General features: G+C 51.3%; 2 protein-coding genes across 4 annotated transcripts in view; both read left to right on the top strand.

Moving 5' to 3' along the window:
- Nucleotides 1-11,620, top strand: part of Rassf4 (Ras association domain family member 4) — a 29,227-nt gene extending 17,607 nt beyond the window's left edge. For both annotated transcript variants that reach the window (XM_003466145.5, XM_023563473.2), the window contains 7 exons: nt 493-584; nt 1,072-1,229; nt 3,808-3,909; nt 4,322-4,373; nt 5,709-5,830; nt 6,489-6,586; nt 7,432-11,620. In XM_003466145.5, coding sequence (XP_003466193.1) covers nt 493-584; nt 1,072-1,229; nt 3,808-3,909; nt 4,322-4,373; nt 5,709-5,830; nt 6,489-6,586; nt 7,432-7,492 — 685 coding nt within the window. In that variant the 3' untranslated portion in view covers nt 7,493-11,620. The remainder of the gene's footprint in view (nt 1-492; nt 585-1,071; nt 1,230-3,807; nt 3,910-4,321; nt 4,374-5,708; nt 5,831-6,488; nt 6,587-7,431) is intronic.
- Nucleotides 11,621-12,564: 944 nt separating this feature from the next.
- Nucleotides 12,565-16,874, top strand: Znf22 (zinc finger protein 22). Of its 2 annotated transcripts, none has more exons than XM_005002039.4 (2): nt 12,565-12,730; nt 14,640-16,874. In XM_005002039.4, the coding sequence occupies exon 2, from the start codon at nt 14,722-14,724 to the stop codon at nt 15,448-15,450; it is 729 nt and encodes a 242-aa protein (XP_005002096.1). In that variant the 5' UTR covers nt 12,565-12,730; nt 14,640-14,721; the 3' UTR covers nt 15,451-16,874. The 2 variants fall into 2 exon arrangements, with proteins under 2 accessions (XP_005002096.1, XP_013004036.1); XM_013148582.3 differs by lacking the exon at nt 12,565-12,730 and adding an exon at nt 12,784-12,983.
- The last annotated feature ends 563 nt before the right edge of the window (nt 16,875-17,437 follow it).

Here is a 17,437-nt window from a genome sequence, read left to right as displayed (position 1 = left end):
ACACCCTGCACAGCTGAGTCCCTCCTCCCTGCACACACGTGGGGCATGAGGAAGACTACCCGGAGGTGGGAAGACTGTCCCAGGCAGGCTGGCCACAGCCCCAGGACCTCCCAGCATCCCTGTGCTTGGACCACACCCAACTCCTCCCCACACCATCACTGGGCTCCCTGGCCTGGGTCCTGGCCTTGTCTCTGCCAACTCTCCCAGCCCTTTGGAGCCTCCAGGCACTTGGCTGCACTGATGCTGACCTGGCTGAGCGCAGCTCAAAACAGGTCGCCAGCTATGTGTGTGTCCCCAGGTCACAGCCCAGTAGGCCAGGATGCTTCTCTCGGAAAGGGCCAGGAAGCCTTTACCTTCCCTTCCTGTTGGAAGTTCACCTGCCTCCACCCTGTGGTCACCTGTGTCCTGCCCCAGGCATGGGGGGGTACTCCTCCTTCAGCTGAGTTGCCTGTTTGTGCCTGGTCACCTGAACATTGCAATGGTCCCTTTCAGGAAGGAGTCCTCTGCTCAGGACTGCAGAGTCACTGCCCAGGAGACAAATGCCCAGGCCTCAAGCCAGGCTGCAGTCTCCAGGGACAGCTCAGGTAAGTGGAGCCCTCGAGGTGCTGGGATGTGTCTTACTCCGAGAGGAGCAGGAAAGGGGACATGGGGACATGGCAGGTGGGAGAGCAGCCTGCTGAACAGCCAGGAGCATTCAATTAATCTTCAGGGCAACTTCTCGGATCCTCACCAAGGAAGCTCCTCACAGAATGGAAAAGTGTCAGCGGCCTGAGTGTCCTGCTCTGCGTCACTATGCACAGAGGAGGAGCCTCAGCCCAAGCACAGACTGTAGGACCTGGTCCATGCACTCCAGGATCCAGAACCTCTCCAGTCCCTTTGGGTCCTTCCCTCACCACTCAGGGAAGGACCTGCCCCAGAATAGTGCCCAGAGGACCCTTGCTGGGCTGCAACACACTGGAGGCTGTGGCATGGTGATCCTGTCCTTCTGCAGATTGGAATTCCACCATCCCCTGGCACAGCCTCCTGCAGGAGTGACCCAGGAGCCAAGTGCTCATCCCTCTCTCCCTTAAGGGACCCCAGAGGAAGACGAGGAGGTCCCCCAGCTGATGCGGACCAAGAGTGATGCTAGTGGCATGATCCAGAGGCGACCCAAGCGCCACACGCCCGGCGAGGCCCAGCGGATCCGGCGGCACCGGTTCTCCATCAATGGGCACTTCTACAATCACAAGGTGACATTCCCACGTGGCTAGGGGAGATCCACCTTGCCCAAAGTTGCACCCCCAAAAGAGTCCCACTCAAGACCCACTATTCACCACCCACCACCCACCACCATCTGTCCATTTTCCAAGCCCTGGGGATTTAGGCAGGCGGAGATGCCAAGTTTATCTGCGGTGAGGCCAGTTCTAGGAGGTTTCTCCAAGCCAGGAAACCGTCTCATGGGAACAGCATGTATCCTGTGTCCCTGCCCTAGTAGAGTGAGACCAGATGGAGTGTGCAGGGGCCCTGTTTGTTCCCAGAGAACCTGGCTGGGCTGGGTTCCCAGCACTGCCTTTTGTCCAAGTGTGTATTGTCCTGACCTTGGGAACCAATTGCCTTCCCCTATGACATCACTCTGAAAACACAGGCACTGTAAAGAGAAGGAATTGTTACTATAAATGGAAGGAGTGGCAGTTGGGTGAGGCCGGACCCAGTGTTCTGGGCCTGGGCTGGCTGTATCCTGCTTCGCTGGGAAACGGAGCAGGGGTTCCCAGCTGGGCAGCTGCCCTCCTGGATGACATATGGGTGGGGGAGGGGGAATGTCTAGGGGTCACTTCAGCAGGAGCAGCAGCGCAGGGCAGACATTGCAGGGACTCCTCAAGTGACTCTGGGAGTATGCAAGACCTTAGGAGAAAGCTCGCAGCTTGGCAAGTTGAGGTACCCTACTGTCCCATCGCACCACTGCCCTTTTTCCTGAACCTGGCCCCCAGCAAACTTTGTAGTGAGGCCACAGAAAGGCCAGAGGGTGTCCTTTAAATACTGTTCTCAATGACATTTTGTCTGTGAAGGCTTAAGCACCATTTGTTAGTGTTTGAGTAAATATTAACATGCTGTTTTAAAGAAATCCTCAAACATCTTCAAAGACCATGTTCTTGGGTGTAGCCTCTCTGTGTTCTTAGAAAAAAGAGAACTTTGCTCCAAGATGCATGAAACTGGGGTTCAGCTCTGGTGCACAGGCTTCTCTTACCACCCCTGGGGTATCAGACATCCCAGGACTCTTGGTCATGAAGCTGTCCTTTCAGATGGGTGATCCTGACCAGCTCTCTGATTTCCCCACCTGTGTTTCCTTTCTGAGAAAAGGGGACTTGTTCTAGGTACATCAGAGGCTGCATCGAGGGTTAAATCAGAGAGTGCATGTACAGTGTTGGCAGGGGCACTGTCCAGAAGGTGGGTACTGAGGACTGTGCAACACAGGCCATGTCCCGGGTGACTTCATGTACGAATGCCCTCGACTTCAAATGAGGTAGGTCCCATGCAGTCAGCATAGATTTAAAATACCTTCAGATAAAGGTGCATCCCATCTGCCCACCCTACCAAACAGCCTCCCTGGATGCTGCAGTGACTATGGTCCTGGTTGTCCCTGGAGTGGTCCTGTGGCTGATGGGTGGGCCTGTGACTGGCTGCCACTGCCTGCACTGGGAGCCACAATCCTGCAGCACATTCCCAGCACATTTCCCAGCGAGCCTGGGAAAAGATTCAATTACACAACTCGCAGTTCAATGTGTATTGTTTTCACATCATCATGAAACTAAGAAATTGTGCAGTGAATTATCCTATCTGTGGACCAGCTGTATAGAGTCTCATGGACCAAAGCACAATACTTGCAAGAACAAATGCTCGGTGTGGTGGTGTACACCTTGATCCCAGCTACTCAGGACATCGAGGCAAAAAGATTGCATGTTCCAGACCAAGAGCAGGGGAAGTAGCTAAGTGGTGGAACATTCTCTAGCATGTGCGAAACTCTTTTTGAGTTCTCTCTCCTTCTCTACACACATGCGCCTGTGTACACACACACACACACACACACACACACACACACAACTATAATGAGCCTCCTCCAAAACTGTGAGGAAGCCCAGGGTGCTTGGTGGAACCCTGGTGTTGTGTGTGTAACTGGGGAGCTGGGGTGGCACAGCATGGCTGTGGAAGCCTACAGATGAACCATGGTTTTCCCACGTGCTCTGGCAAATTGTGTTGTGTGGAGGACGTGCCCTGGTGTTCTCTACCCAGTGCTGACTTGGTTCAGGAGCTGCACCAGGGAGGGGCAGGGGACACAGTACAGCAGGCTGATGAAGCTAGGCCTGTGCCACACTTTGGGGAATCAGGTTTGGAAGGTGGCACCTTGGTCAGCAATAGGAAAGGTGGAGGAAATGGGCTAAGGGAAATGGGACGCACTGGGGCTGCTGCAGTAGGACCCAAGGCTCTGCTCCGTACCACTGGGAGAAGGTTGAGGAGAGGACAGAAGGGGACCTTGGGCCTTGGGATCAGCAGACTTGTGGAGACTTGCTGGGTAGAGTGAGAGGAGTCCAGCACCATATCCCGTGAATCACCTCCATGGCCTGGTTCCTGGGCTGCGCAGAGAGCTGGCCCGGGTGCCATGGGGTGTGGGCATCTCCTAGCATCCTCTATAAGATGCCCTGCAACAGCTTCCTTGAGCACCCTGGGTGGGGGACAAATCTGGCATGGAGGGCACAGTGTGCCCAGAGGAGGGCACCATACCATTGGCTCATGTCCCCTCTGGACCTGCCCTGAGCCACCCTTCTCCCACAGACCTCCGTGTTCACCCCTGCCTATGGGTCTGTCACCAACGTGAGGGTCAACAGCACCATGACCACGCAGCAGGTGCTTACCTTGCTGCTCAACAAGTTCAGGGTGAGTGGGCCACGGCGTGGGTGCTGCTCCAGGGTTGTGGGCGCCTTGCTGGGTGGTGGGCTGGGAAGGGGAGGGTGGAAGGCTGGCAGGGTTTACCGAGTTACAAGGAGGGCCCTGGGGTTCAGGCAGAGCAGGCTGGGTCCTGGGTACTTGAGTTTGTGCCAGGGTTTGTCTATTTCCTCTTGGTTCACAAAGCTGAGGTCTCATAGCCGGGCAAGGTGGCTCATGCCTGTAATCCCAGCACTTGGGAGGCTGAGGCAGGAGGATCCTTGTGAGTTTGAGACTAGCCTAGGCTACAAAGTGAGCTCAAGGCCAGCCTGAACTGCATAGCGAGACCCTGTCTCAAAAAGACAAAGACAAAAACAAAACAAAAAAAAACCCCTGAGGTCTCATTGCTGTGGCCTCTGTGCAGGTGGAAGATGGCCCTGGGGAGTTTGCACTCTATGTGGTCCACGAGTCTGGGGGTGAGTACCAGCCTCTGCTTGAGCAGCAGGAAAGCTGAATGCCCGTGTCCCTGTGGCCAGCTCCCAGCTCCTTGGCAGCCCCTACCTCTCTCCTGGACCATGTTGCTCCTCCACCATGCTCATCCCTCTCAGAATTCCCATCCCATAAAATGGAGGTTGTGTCCACCTCATGGGAACTTGGCCAGCTGTCTGGGGCCTGTGCAGGGCTGTGAGGCTGAGTTGCAGACTAGAACCGGCAGGTCCCCTCAGTGCCATTTACCAGACTGGCACCCAGCCCATGTCTCCTGCCTCCATCTCCTACCCCTCTGCTCCTCTCTGTCCCAGGGGGCCTTGGCTGGGTGATGCTTGAGAAAGCAACAAAGCCTTCTCCTTCTATCCATGGCCCTGTAAGTTAGCTGAACCCGAGACAGAGACCCGAGGGATGGGAGAACCTGAGTTCACAGGCCACTGCAGAGCCCAGGGACACCTGCAAATCAGACAGTTTCATTCAGGTCAGAGTGTGCCATCAAGAGGCTGAGGGCTTCAGTTTCAGAGAGGGGCACAGGGACTGGAGAGGTGGGAAGGGGCTGGGGTCTCAGGGATGCCTTTCCCAGGGGGTTCTACTTCAGGGACACTGAATCGTAGCCTGCATTGGGCATCAAAGCTGCAGGCTGGCGGGGTCACAGCCTCCTGCTCCTCAAAGAGGCCCCTACTCTGGGGGATTATTCACCTCATCCTTTGTGGTTCACTCAGTGACCCTGCGGGAGCTCAGGGCTGTGGGGTGGGCAGGGCAGACAGGATTGCTTCCCTGAGGTTTAGTGAGGAGATTTGCTGCTGCATAGCTGGTTTCACCCAGTGTTGCCAGTGGATGATCCCTAGATGTGGCAAAGGAGGGGCTGGGACATAGGAGATGAGCTATGTCTCCCGGTGACACTGTAGAGGCGAGGATGCATGTGACAGATGAGGACAGGGCTTGTTTTTAGCAGGCTTCCTAATGGAGATTCTTCTGTTGCATACTTTGAGTGGGTGAGGGTCCCAAGCTGTCTCTGAAGACAGATTCCTCTACTTCCTGATGGAGAGAGGGGACATCCTGCTGACAAACTCTGCCCTGCCTTGAGGCAGGTAGGAAGAGGACACCAAGCTTTCTCTGCGTCTGTGCTTCACAGTCACTGCAATAACCCTGCACTGAGGTGGCTGGCATGGGATGGCCTGCTCTGCTGTCCTTCGGCAGACTCTCCATCTCTGGGGGCAGCAGATTTAGGGAGCCTCTCATTGCCCATTGCCCTTTAGGCTCCTGTCCTGGGGAAGAGACTGCCCCAACATCCTGTGAGCTGTGAGAGTGGCCTTCTATTTCAGAGCGGACAAAGCTGAAGGATTGTGAGTACCCGCTGATTTCCAGGATCCTGCATGGGCCCTGCGAGAAGATTGTCAAGATCTTCCTGATGGAGGCAGACCTGGGCGAGGAGGTTCCCCATGACGTGAGTGCAGTTGAGGCTGGAGATCTGGGGCATGGGGTGGGGGAGGCGGGAAGGTGGCCTTGGACAGCTGGGCCTTCAGTGGTGATGTCCCATGTGGAGCTATCTTCCTGGCTGGCCTAGGCCAAGATGGGCCTGGGTCCTAGGAAGCCAAGGCCCGTTCTTTTTCATCTGTAGTATGGAATGCTGTTTCCTCTACCAGAGGGTGCCTGGTTTTATTAGAGCCTCTCACGGGGTGGGGGTGGGAGGGTGGCATTCCTTAGCTGGGCCCTAACACACTTTATGCTCCCTAAGTTGGCTCAGCATCCTGTAGGGCTGGGGCTGGGGCCCAGGAGAGGGTCGAGCTTTGTCTCCCTGGGCCTCCCCACTGGCTGGTCGGATTTCTTCCATTGTTAGAATCAGTTCCTACCACTCCTGCCCTCAGGAACCCAGTGCCTTTCTTGTAATCTGCTCTAGGCTTCCTCTGGGGATAAGCCTTGCCTGTGCGATAAAGAAATTTCATTCTGTCTGTACAGAGGGAACAGGGGACATGGAAAGGGGGCAGCTGCAGCTCCGTGGACTTGGGGCCTTGGTGGCCTTGCCCCTGTGGAAGCCAGGAGGAGAGGAAAGCATACTTGGACTTCTTGCATAAAGTATATCAAAATGCTCTTGGATTTTCTAGGTTGCTCAGTATATTAAGTTTGAAATGCCTGTGCTGGACAGTTTTGTTGAAAAATTAAAAGAAGAGGAAGAGAGAGAAATCATCAAACTGACCATGAAGTAAGTGGCAGTTCACAGCCAGCCATAGGTCCTGACACTGGGCTGGGCACACAGAGCACCCCACTGCCGGGCGGGCACCCCAAGGTTGGTGCTGATAGCATTCTGGGGTAACAGCTGCCTGAACAGAGGGGATGCAGCCCAGACTGCCCACCCAGGCTTGCTGTCCACCCAGACCTAGGATGGTCACCCAGCAAGGCAGAGGCAAGCATGCAGTCCCCACTGGGTGAAGATTTCCAGTTCTGCAGGTGACTCAGCTGCAGAGCACAGACAGACACCCAGAAAGTATCTGCCCTGCGGGAAGGAGAGGACTGCTGCTCACTGGAGGCCTGAAAGAGTCTGGCTTGTAATCCAGCTTCGAGTGACCCCCACCCCACCCATGCAGTCAACTACCCAGAGAGCCATTCGGGGGACCCCATCAGAGGGAACCTCCTAGTGCAGCACTGGTCAGGCCACTGGAGTTTTAGAGCTAGAAAGAACCCAGAAGTCCCCTGGGCAGACTCCAGAGTGCAGAGGACACTGAAACTCTGGCCAAGAAGGGTGCAGCATAGGTTATTTGCAGAGCTCAGGCTGGAACATGAGCTTTCTAATCCCTACCACCGCCCTGCACACCCTGGCACCTCCCAGCTCTACTAGGGCGTCTAAGGAATAGAATGTACTGTACCCTGCCTGCTGCTTGTGCAGTCTACAGCCCTGATAATAGTTCCTCACAGAAGCTAGTAGACTTTGCTCCTCTTTGCTAAAGGAAACACAGTGTTGGGAGCACCAGTCCCTGGGCCAGGCACCTATGTGCCCCTCTTTCTGCTCTCTCCCAGCCTCAGTGAGTTCTTGTTTCCATCTCCCTGCAGGTTCCAAGCCCTGCGTCTCACAATGCTAGAGCGTCTGGCACAGCTGGTGGAGGCCAAGTAGCCACTGGTGCCGCTCCATCTACTGCCCCAGCCACAAGTGCCACAGAACCCAATGGCTAGGCTGACTGGTCACTCTGATCACACTATTGCCTGTGGAATCCAGAGCCCATGCTTCTTATATGTCAAAGCCTAAGTGCAGAGGGCCCCGCTCCCCTGGGAGCACACAAGGGACAGATTCAGTCCCTGGGAGCCAGGGGCACTTCAGCCAGGGGCTGCACGGGAAGTGGCCTAGGGAGTGAGCACTCCTAAAGCCGTGGCACCAGCCTCATTCTCTGGCTGAGCAATGTGGCCAGTCCTACGCATGTCACACCCCCTGCTAAGGAGGGCAGCACCCAACACAGACCACCAGCCATGCCTTCATCACCCAGGAGCCATGAGAGCCTTGTCTATCCCTGTGTCCTGCTGCCACTCAGGGCCCTGCTGTGGAAAGCCATGTTCCACCCCTCTTTTCCCCATGGCGACCTTGGCCCTCAAAGCCACAGCCCTGCACCGCAGCACAGAGGTTGGGTCACCAGCAAGATCACACTGCTCCCATCTCTCTGCAGAGTCAGTCTTTGTGCACAGTGAGACCCAAAGACACTTACAACTGGAGCAAGTATCAACTTGAGCCCATGGGGAGGAGGCCCCACGGCTCTGGGGGAACATGGGAATGGTGGCAGCTGAGCTCTGGAACGCAGGGCTCACCCCATCTCGAAGCCCCAGGGATGTCTGTGTACCTCTGCTACAGTGGTGGGAGTGACTCAGTACTTTCCATCAGAGTGTGGTAATGAGGAGAAAGACCCATCTGGGGAGACAGGGTTTTGAATTCCTAGGGGCCAGACAATGAACAATGTGTTTGCTGATTGGTGGAGAATTTGTGGACTGAATGAAGAAGGCTTTGCAAAACTCTATAGCAGTTGATAACAGCTGTGCGGATGTTTGTCTAAAACTGCAAATTGAAGCCCCTGCTTTTCCTTTACTGAGGTCTGAGGGTGATGGATTCCCAGAGAAACTACAAAGGCTTGTGGAGATGGAAGAGATTCTGTATCAGTGCTGCAGCAGCTCCACACAGGCTCAGGATAGGGCAGAATCAGGGAGCACTTCACGGTGTGGAGACTCTGGGTGTGTTGTGGGCACCAGGGCTCCCTGGACCAGCTCTGTGGTCAAGGAGTGCAGTGTGCTTGCCTGTCCTCTCCAACAGAGTGACTTCATAGGGCTCAATAAAATTGTGCTGAGCTGAGCTGTGGACACGAGGGCCAGGCTGTCTTTGTCTTTGCCTCTCAGTGTGTCCACTGTGGCCCCAGCTCTTGGAAGTTTTTATATCACAGTGTATGCAGCCACCACTTGACACTGACAGACTCCTTGCTTCCATGCCCAGTTGAGACCATTGTGGCCTGAGACATAGAGGAGGACATACTGCAGGGGCCTGCTGGTGGCTGAGCAGCAGGGCTACCCTGAACTGCAGGCTCTGAGCACCCAAAGGGGCTCAGGCCATCCAGGGAGGAGCATAGGAGAGGATGGGATCACACCAGGCAGCAGCCCTGGGTAAGTTGACTCTGCACCTGTGTCTCAGGCATGGACCACTCCTGTCCTGTGTTGAGTGGTAATGGATAGATGCCCAAGGGACAGAGATGGAGCCCCAGGCGGCCTGTCTCAGAACTATCATCAGGAGCAGCTGGCCAGACAGCAGAGAGAAGCCAGGAGGCTGTGGACCAAGGCTGAGGCTGCATGGCACTGGCTGGGGTGCAGTCTTCAGTGTGGCAGGCCAAGCCCCTGCCTGCCCAGGCACCATGACCCGGGGCTCTGGATGCCATCTGAGCAGGAAACCCCCTGTTACCACCAGCCTGGTCAGTTGTATATATTTTTGCAATTGTTAAAGTATGATTTAAAGGCTTTTCAGATGAGTGTCACTTTGGAAATAGATACGAATATCATGGCTCGGAAAAGTCTCTTCAAGTTGCACAGAAAAGGGGATCATTTTTGCTGCAGTGTTTGGAGGAGTTTGCAAGGCTTTTGACTAGAGGTTCTCAGGAAAGCTGCTGGTCTGTCAGAGCTGCGGCTGCAGCTGGTTGGGGGTACCACTTTGTCTAATTTGGTTCACACTGTGGCTCCATATACTCCTCATGCTTCGTATAGTCCAGGTATCCAAGGTAAAGCTAAGATCTCTGTCAGAAAGTGCTGTCTTTTAGGTTGCACTGTCCTCCCAGCCAGCCTAGGGAACCTGCTGCCAGGATGATAAACATCACTGGATAAGATCAACATGATTGCAAAAGGACTGAACTTGGGAAAAACAAGGTTGTTTGTTCAGAACAAATGACCAGAGGAATCAAAAGCAGCTTGTTTTTTTGCTGCAATAACACTTTGCTGCTTGTTTGGAGTGTCTACCAGAAAATAGGTTAAAGATCTTTCACCATCAAAACAAAGCCATGTACCAGGGACACATCCGGGCCTTGAGCTCCCAGGAACAAAGCCAAGGCTGACCCAGCCCAACCAGGTGACTGGTGGAGGGACTAACGATGCCAGACATGGTCATGCATGGTAGCTCGGGTGCCCACAGCTGCAAAGGGACCTCCTGGTCAGGTGCAGAGGTGAGCAGCAGCCCTCTGCCCTCAGGCCCTTCGCAGTGACCATACAGGAAGCCAGGTCAAAGCCAAGCAGCTCCAAGTACAACAACAGCCAGCTGCATGCGCTATATTTAGGCCACGAGCCGTGGTTGGGTGGGAGCCAGCTACCAACGTGCCCAGCGGTCACAGCATGCAGCAGGCATGGGCTGTCCTCCTGGGGCAGGCACAGGGTTGTTTTCTGCAGGAGTGAGAATTCCCAGGGTTCCTTGCACTGAGAGCCCAGAAGAAGCAAAGCAAAGTCTCAGGCATAGTAGGTAGAACCTTGCTCAGGGCCCCTGAGCTGAGGGGTCCACTTCGGGGAGAGTGACCATGCTAGTCAGTGCCTCAGGCCACAGGGCCAGTTTTGTTTTCCCCTGGGTTGCTGGTCAGCACTGCCAACACAGACCCAGGGCAGCGGCCCTCCCCCCGAAACATGCTGGTGAGATAGCAAATGTGTACAGAAACACATGCACAGGGACAGGTGCAGGACCATGGGAGAAGGAAGTGTCTTGCCAGGAGGTCACTCAGCCAGTAGGTGCTTTTCCTAGCATGAACCCATCTAATAACACTGCACTAGGGGCACTGTGGCCCCAACTTCCCAGAGACGCCTTGACCACAGAGGGGTCCTTGCTCTGTCAGCTTCTCCTAGCCCCAGAAGATACAATTAGGACCCCAAACTGTGACCTCCACTCTTTCCATTCTCTTTCCTAAGTTTCAGATGTGACCATTCTTGATTGTTTAATTTGCTCTAAAGTAACCTGGAATTCCCAACTTTCTGGCTTCCAAGTCTGCCTCTATTTATAAAAATGTGTAACTTTTAGTGGTGTTTCAGAAAAACCACGTCCTGGTGGATGAGAACCAGCTGCCAGAGGGAAGAGGTGAACTGAGATCAGACAAAGACAACTCTAGGATAGCAATTTACTGGGGCCTTGTGGACAAAAGTTTGGCTTGGGTGACAGCAAAAGGCAGGAATGTGGGGCCAGAGAACGTGGCCAGGGAAGGGCGGCCACACCTGAGAGTGCTTGATGATGCCAGTGAGAGTGGGACTCAGTAAGCTCTCTGTCAAGGTGAACTATTATAGCAGTGATAAATAACTTGGGGACATAAACCCTACCCGTTTATTCTCCATTTCCCTTTTCCTCTCCCTCCCCAGCCTCTTCTGACCCTGATCTCTCTCCCTGTCCTTACCTCCATCCTTGCCCACCATTCACTCCCCTTTACTTCCTCCTGATTTTTATGCCTCTCTCTTTTAAAATCCTCACCCAGTTTCTAATCTGTACACCTCTGGGGCTGGCCCAGTTGTCTTCAGGCCTGAGAAAAAGAGGCAGTGTGGGATATCGAAAGGGTTAGGTCCCATCTTACTATGATGTGTGTTAGAAAAAATTGCTTATTATTTTCATGTACACAAAGCAAACAGTCCTAGAAGATCATTTTTGGCCTTCAAATTTGGAGAAATCATCGCTGGCATCTCTGGCTACCTTCAGCCCCTCCAACCACCAGCACCAATAGCTTGTAGTAATTTAACAATAAAAACCAAATGGCTTCAATTTCTTATGTGTTTTGCATTGGGCTAAGCATCTCCCATTTAAACTTCATATTTAGTGCCGCCTCTGAGTTCAGTTTGAACTCAGAGAATTTGAACTTGAAGTGGCCCAACTTAAAGCTTCACCAGCTGCAGGGCAGGAAGCCCATCCTGAGTGGGGCCTCTTGAAGGTTAAGGTTAGGGTGAGATGTGATGGTCCCCACTCCTTGAGACTGAAGATGGATGGCAGAAGAAAAGCTCTGCGCAAGGAGCCTTACAAAGCCATTAGTGGGACAAACCCCTAGTGCCTGCAGCCGTAGGGCACCATTTTTTAGCCCTTAGACCTAACGTGTGAAAACACGCAGTGTGACAAGAGGCTGCTCAGAACACTGAGAGTGCAGTGTGGCTGCTGGGGTTTGTTCTAAGGTGGGGAAGGCTGATGGGTTCTGAACTGATGGATGCCCCAACCTGACTTGGGTTTTAGGAGGATCATGGAGTCAAAGGTCAGGAAGCCGAAGCAGTAATCCAGGCATAATGGAGTTAGCTCCGTGTGCACAGGGTGACAGGGGCTGGATCGCGATTGTATATGAAGGGAGACCCTGCAGAATTTGCGGGTGGAGTAAGCCATGCATTGCTGGGGGCGCGGGGGGGGGGGGCGGGCTCCAGGTCAGCGAAGTTCACGCGGTCCGCTGTACAAGCGGACGCGCTCCTGGACAATCGACTGGATGCGCGAGTCTGCGGTTTCCTAATATCTGCAACCCAGAATCCGTCTGGAGGCCAGGCGGGCCCTCACGAGTGGCAGCGGAGTGCTGGCAGCTGGCACTGTAGATGAAGCAGGGCAATCAGCGAAGCGCTAGAGGCCGTGGCCACAGAGGGCTCCTCCTCGTTCCTAGAGCGGTCGCTCTTCCAGCTACTGGAAAGGAGAGGCGAGGGCTGCGGGAACGGCGAGGCGGACCGGGACCCTAGAGCGTCACTCAGGCAATGGCCCGGACTTCCGCCAGCTAGGCGGCTGCAGCCGTGAGCTAGGACCATTGAGGGTCGCTCCGCCCCGTTCCTAGAGCGACCGCAGGGGAGGCGGCAAACGGCCCGCACTTCCGGCGGGGCGCTAGGCCCGGAGAGGGCGGTAGCGGGAGAGGTGAGTTGGTGCGGGTTGCCGCGGGATTCCGAGCTCGCGGCTTAGTCGGGCGGGAAGGCTGAGCAGGAGCGTCCTGCCGCGGGCGGTGGGGCGAGGCCTTACTGGCGCTGGCGAATTGGAGCCAGAGGCGGAGGAAACCGGCTGGGGGTTTCGGGCCTCTTTGGGCGCGCGGGCCACAGTGCATCCATTGTGCCGCGGCCCGCCCCCGGCCAGACGTTCCCAGGCCGCGGCCCTGCCCCAGCCCGTCCGCAGGGTGAGCGTCGCTGCTCTCCTGGGCTGACAGTGGGACAAGGACGGGGAGGCGCGAGCGGTGCAGGGCTAGGAAAAGGCGCTGCACTGAGCATTGGGGTGGGCCTGGCCGTCTGGAGTCTCCCGCCGCATTTGACTGCTTTAGCTTTAAAATAAAAATGTGCCCCCCCCAAAAAAAAAAATTACCATGATAGGTATGTTTTGGACAGCATGTACGTAACAGTGTCTCCTGAGTAGCAAGTGTTCTGTAAATATTTGATGGAATTAATGGATGACAAATGCACTCTTTGCACTTTTATATGTAGTTTGCTGTCTCCGATTTGGGATGCCATAATTAGAGCGAATATAATTGCTGAATATTTAGAAAAACCTCAATGTACTGTTAAACCTGGAGTCTCCAGTATTCATAATGAAGCAAAATGACGTTATGTGTATTTTCATCTGTTTGTTCAGTGTGCTTATTTGGAAAGAAACCCAGGGCAATTATTCCTATTTTTAAAATCTACAGTTTGACCCAGAATCCAGAAAATAGTTTAACTAATTTTATTTTGCAGTCCTGACCTCTCCTACTCTGCCACCTATTTGGAGTTGTTGGGGTTTTTAGTTTGCATGTTTATTTAGGTAATTTTAAATAGCCTCCAGACAACCATAAGAGTAAATAAAATGAATTTATAAACTTTTTTAAACACTTGAGTATTTAATCCTATTTTTACATGAAAATTACTTTCAATCTTTTTCTGTTTTACTTACCACACTTTTCCCACTCAGTTACATATGCTTAACTGAAAAAAGATGTGTTGGCATTTTCTCTCTCCTTTCTTGGGTCATTTGAATCCAAAAAAAGCAGAAGTAATGTGTCTCTTCGTTGAGGTTTTTCCTGTCCAGTACTTTTGTCTAGATTCACAATGAACCTAAAATTTCCAAAGTAGGTTTCCCTGCTTCCCCAGTACTGGGGATTAAACCCAGGACCTTTACACCTACTGAGCCACTTTTTCTGCCAGCTCTTTTTATTTTTTATCTTGATAAATTATTCAAACTAGGCTTTATAATCCTCTATACCTCCTTATTTGTGACTAAACAAGAATAGGAGTATATCATGTAGTATGATTTATCCTGTCTTTCAAATTTGGACAAGCCAGTTTCCTAGTCACTGTTAAGTGAGTAATTTGATGTGGGAATAGATCAGAAACATAAAAAATACTCAACTACACACTGTGCGAAAGTATATCTTCTCATTTTTTTCTTGCCCCCTTAGTCCTTCAAAATAGTGTACTTACTTGATAATGCTTTTTTTTTGGAGACAAATTTCAGTGTGTAGTTCACGCTGAACTTGAACTTACTTGTAGGATAGACTGGCCTTGAACTCCTGGCAATCCTCCTTCCTCAGCCTCCCAAGTGTTGGGATTACACGCATGCACCACCACACCAGTGATAATGCTTTAAAAAAAATTTTTTCCCAATAGACAAAAACTCCAATAGTAAATTCAAATGTGATGATACTAATTAAACTTAACCACCATTTCCCCCAGAGTTAACTTTGTTTTCATTTGTCTTAAACACATATTTAGGTTGAATATGAATGTCATTTTGAAGAATTGAAGAGATACTAAAACTGAACAATAGGTCATCTATAATTTACTATTTTTTTTCTTCCACACAGAAAATACTGAGCTGAGGTGCTCTAGGAAATTCGACATTAGTTCAGAAGACAGTAGACTGACAGATTCCTTTGGCTTTTCACCATGAGGCTAGCAAAACCTAAAGGGAATATTTCTCGGGGCTCAAGCCAAGGAAAAGCATATGAAAACAAAAGCAAGCGGAAGACAGCCCGACCCCGTCAGAAATGGGGGGTGACCATTCTATTCGACTCGGGTTTGAGCAGGCTGAGAAGAAGCTTGGATGAAAAGCCCTACAAATGCACAGAATGTGAGAAGAGTTTCAGTCAGAGTTCCACCCTTTTTCAGCACCAGAAGATCCACACTGGAAAGAAATCCCATAAATGTGCCGACTGTGGGAAAAGCTTCTTCCAGAGCTCTAACCTCATTCAGCATCGCCGCATCCACACCGGGGAAAAGCCCTATAAGTGTGATGAGTGCGGAGAGAGGTTTAAGCAGAGTTCCAATCTCATTCAGCACCAGAGGATCCATACTGGGGAGAAGCCGTACCAGTGTGACGAGTGTGGCCGGTGTTTCAGCCAGAGCTCCCACCTCATCCAGCACCAGAGGACCCACACCGGGGAGAAGCCCTACCAGTGCAGTGAGTGCGGCAAGTGCTTCAGCCAGAGCTCTCACCTGAGGCAGCACGTGAAGGTGCATAAGGAGGAGAAGCCCCACAAAGGCCGGGGCACAACCATCAGGGCAAAACCGCACCTGGTGACCTCCTGGAAAGCGGGGAAAGGACGGAAGTCAGCGCCTGGGCTCCGCCAGGGAAAGGGCACTGCTTCGGGCCTTTTTAAAAAGAATAAAAAATGAAGAGAAAAGCTCTCTCTTAGAACAAGGAAGGCTTAATAGTAGAGGTCTTAGATACTGACTCCTTCCCTAGCATGGAGGCCTCGGGGGTTTAATGACATTGGGCTGATGCTTTGTGGGTCCAGCTGCCTTCATGTCTTTTTTATGTGACATGGAGCAGAAAAAACTGAAAATACGCTTTTAGAACTGGGGACCCTTATTGGTAGAGCACTTAGGTATCGGATCCTCCCTAGCATGGAGACACTGGGGGTTTAGTGACATAGGCTGATGCTGCGTGGGTCCAGCCACCTTGGTTTCACTTTATGTGACACGGAGCACAGAGAACTGAGGACATGTGTTTAGAACTAGGGCCACTTCCTAGTAGAGCACTTAGATACCCGGTCCTACTTGGCATGAAGATACTGAGGATTTAATGAGGCCTGAAACTGGGAGTCCAGCTGCTCCCCTTTTTTTATCTGTGACATGGAAGACAAGAAAAATGTTTTGATAGAATATAAGATCCTTGACCTCATTAGAAGTTCCCTTCTGCATCATTTTAACAAAAGTGTCTTGTTTTCACAACACGTTGGTGAAAATGCAGGCATACTGATGATTACTCAGTTTTAGGACTTCATGTGAAAGGAACAATTTTAAAGGGAAAAGAAAATCATTAGTTTTGAAGTTCTGCAACAAATTTGGAGCACTTACGTTTGTAAAGTTTAGTATATTAACTACTGGCTTATGATGTGATTCAAGATTCAGTGTAATAAAATGTGTTCAGTTCCCAGATTATCAATCAGCAAAGCCCATCCGTTTTAGCTTTCTTCTGTTCCCTCCCTTTTTGTTCTGTGTTTTTGTCAGATACATTGTAAGAATGTCTGCTTTTCACCATGTTCTTCATCAGAGATCTTGAATCCAAAATAAGGATTGAACTAGCCCACAAGCCTTCTCATTTGTCATGATGTTATTCCTGTGTCACTTATTTTCCAGAAGGTGAAACTGATTGATGGTCATCATTCCCATGCCCTCTTTGGGCACTGTCTTGTGCTCTGCTCAGCTGAGCCAGCCGACATGAGTAAACAAACCACATCTTGCCAACAAAATCTCAGCTTGCTTCTTGCTGCATTACTAGAGATGTTCCTGCCTTCAAGATTGTGAGCTTCAGAAATCAGTTTATCTTAGATAAATGTTTGTCCACAGCAAAAGTCACTTAAAATGTCAGTGCTTTAAAGCTTACCTTTTCTGTATTACAAGAAATATTTTAAGAAGGCTTGTGAACGTGTTTCTTACCCTCTGTCACAATGGTGCCAAATGTTTCATATCAACTTTCAGCTCAGGTTTTTATTTCTATTGAATGCTGACATGATTTTTTGATATATTTTTTAATCATATCATTTCCTGCTGTATTAGTTACAATTATCCATAAAAATAAAATATTTTGCATAGTACTACCTTTTTATTTTTCTTTTGGAACATTGTTTTAATGATTTAAATAACAGATGTGCATAGCTTTTAGAAGAATCATTTGTTTTGGCTGTTGTGAGCTCTTCAAACTTGGATTTGCCTGCCTCCTGACCTTGCGTTTGCGTGCAGGGCCGGAGAAGATGGCCTTGTAGGCAGCGGTTTCATCCAGCAGAGCTGAATATCCATGATATGTAAGGATGAGGCAGATGCGGTTCTCCTTTGCTCTTTGATTTCCCTGTTCATCACCACAAGTCACTTTATAGCAGAGGCATGGCTGTGGCCCTTTAGTGGTTTTACTGTCTTGTTTGTTTTATGTCTGGAATAACTCCTGGCCAGAACCAAGAGCACTGTAAAGTTTTATGAATTGCCTACTTGGATGGTAACCACAGGGTCCTGCAACAGAAGAACTGCTGTGTAGCTAAGTTTTATAGTTTGCATGCTTATTTTTCATAGACTTACATCGTTTCCATAATAAAGTAAATACCCTAGATTTTAATTTAGCTCTGGTTTGACTTCGTTTGCATATTTTACCTAGATCCTTAAGACT

The sequence above is a fragment of the Cavia porcellus genome, unplaced genomic scaffold (genome assembly GCF_034190915.1).
Source record: "Cavia porcellus strain 051 isolate PalLab524CR breed Dunkin Hartley unplaced genomic scaffold, mCavPor4.1 scaffold_23, whole genome shotgun sequence".
In the NCBI taxonomy this organism is placed as follows: domain Eukaryota; kingdom Metazoa; phylum Chordata; class Mammalia; order Rodentia; family Caviidae; genus Cavia; species Cavia porcellus.
The sequence above is the reverse complement of the archived record's forward strand: the minus strand, read 5'-3'. Positions and strand labels throughout refer to the sequence as shown.

What these genes read in the sequence shown, in the direction of transcription:
- Znf22 (XM_005002039.4), top strand. Translation starts at nt 14,722, where the DNA reads ATGAGGCTAGCAAAACCTAAAGGGAATATTTCTCGGGGCTCAAGCCAA.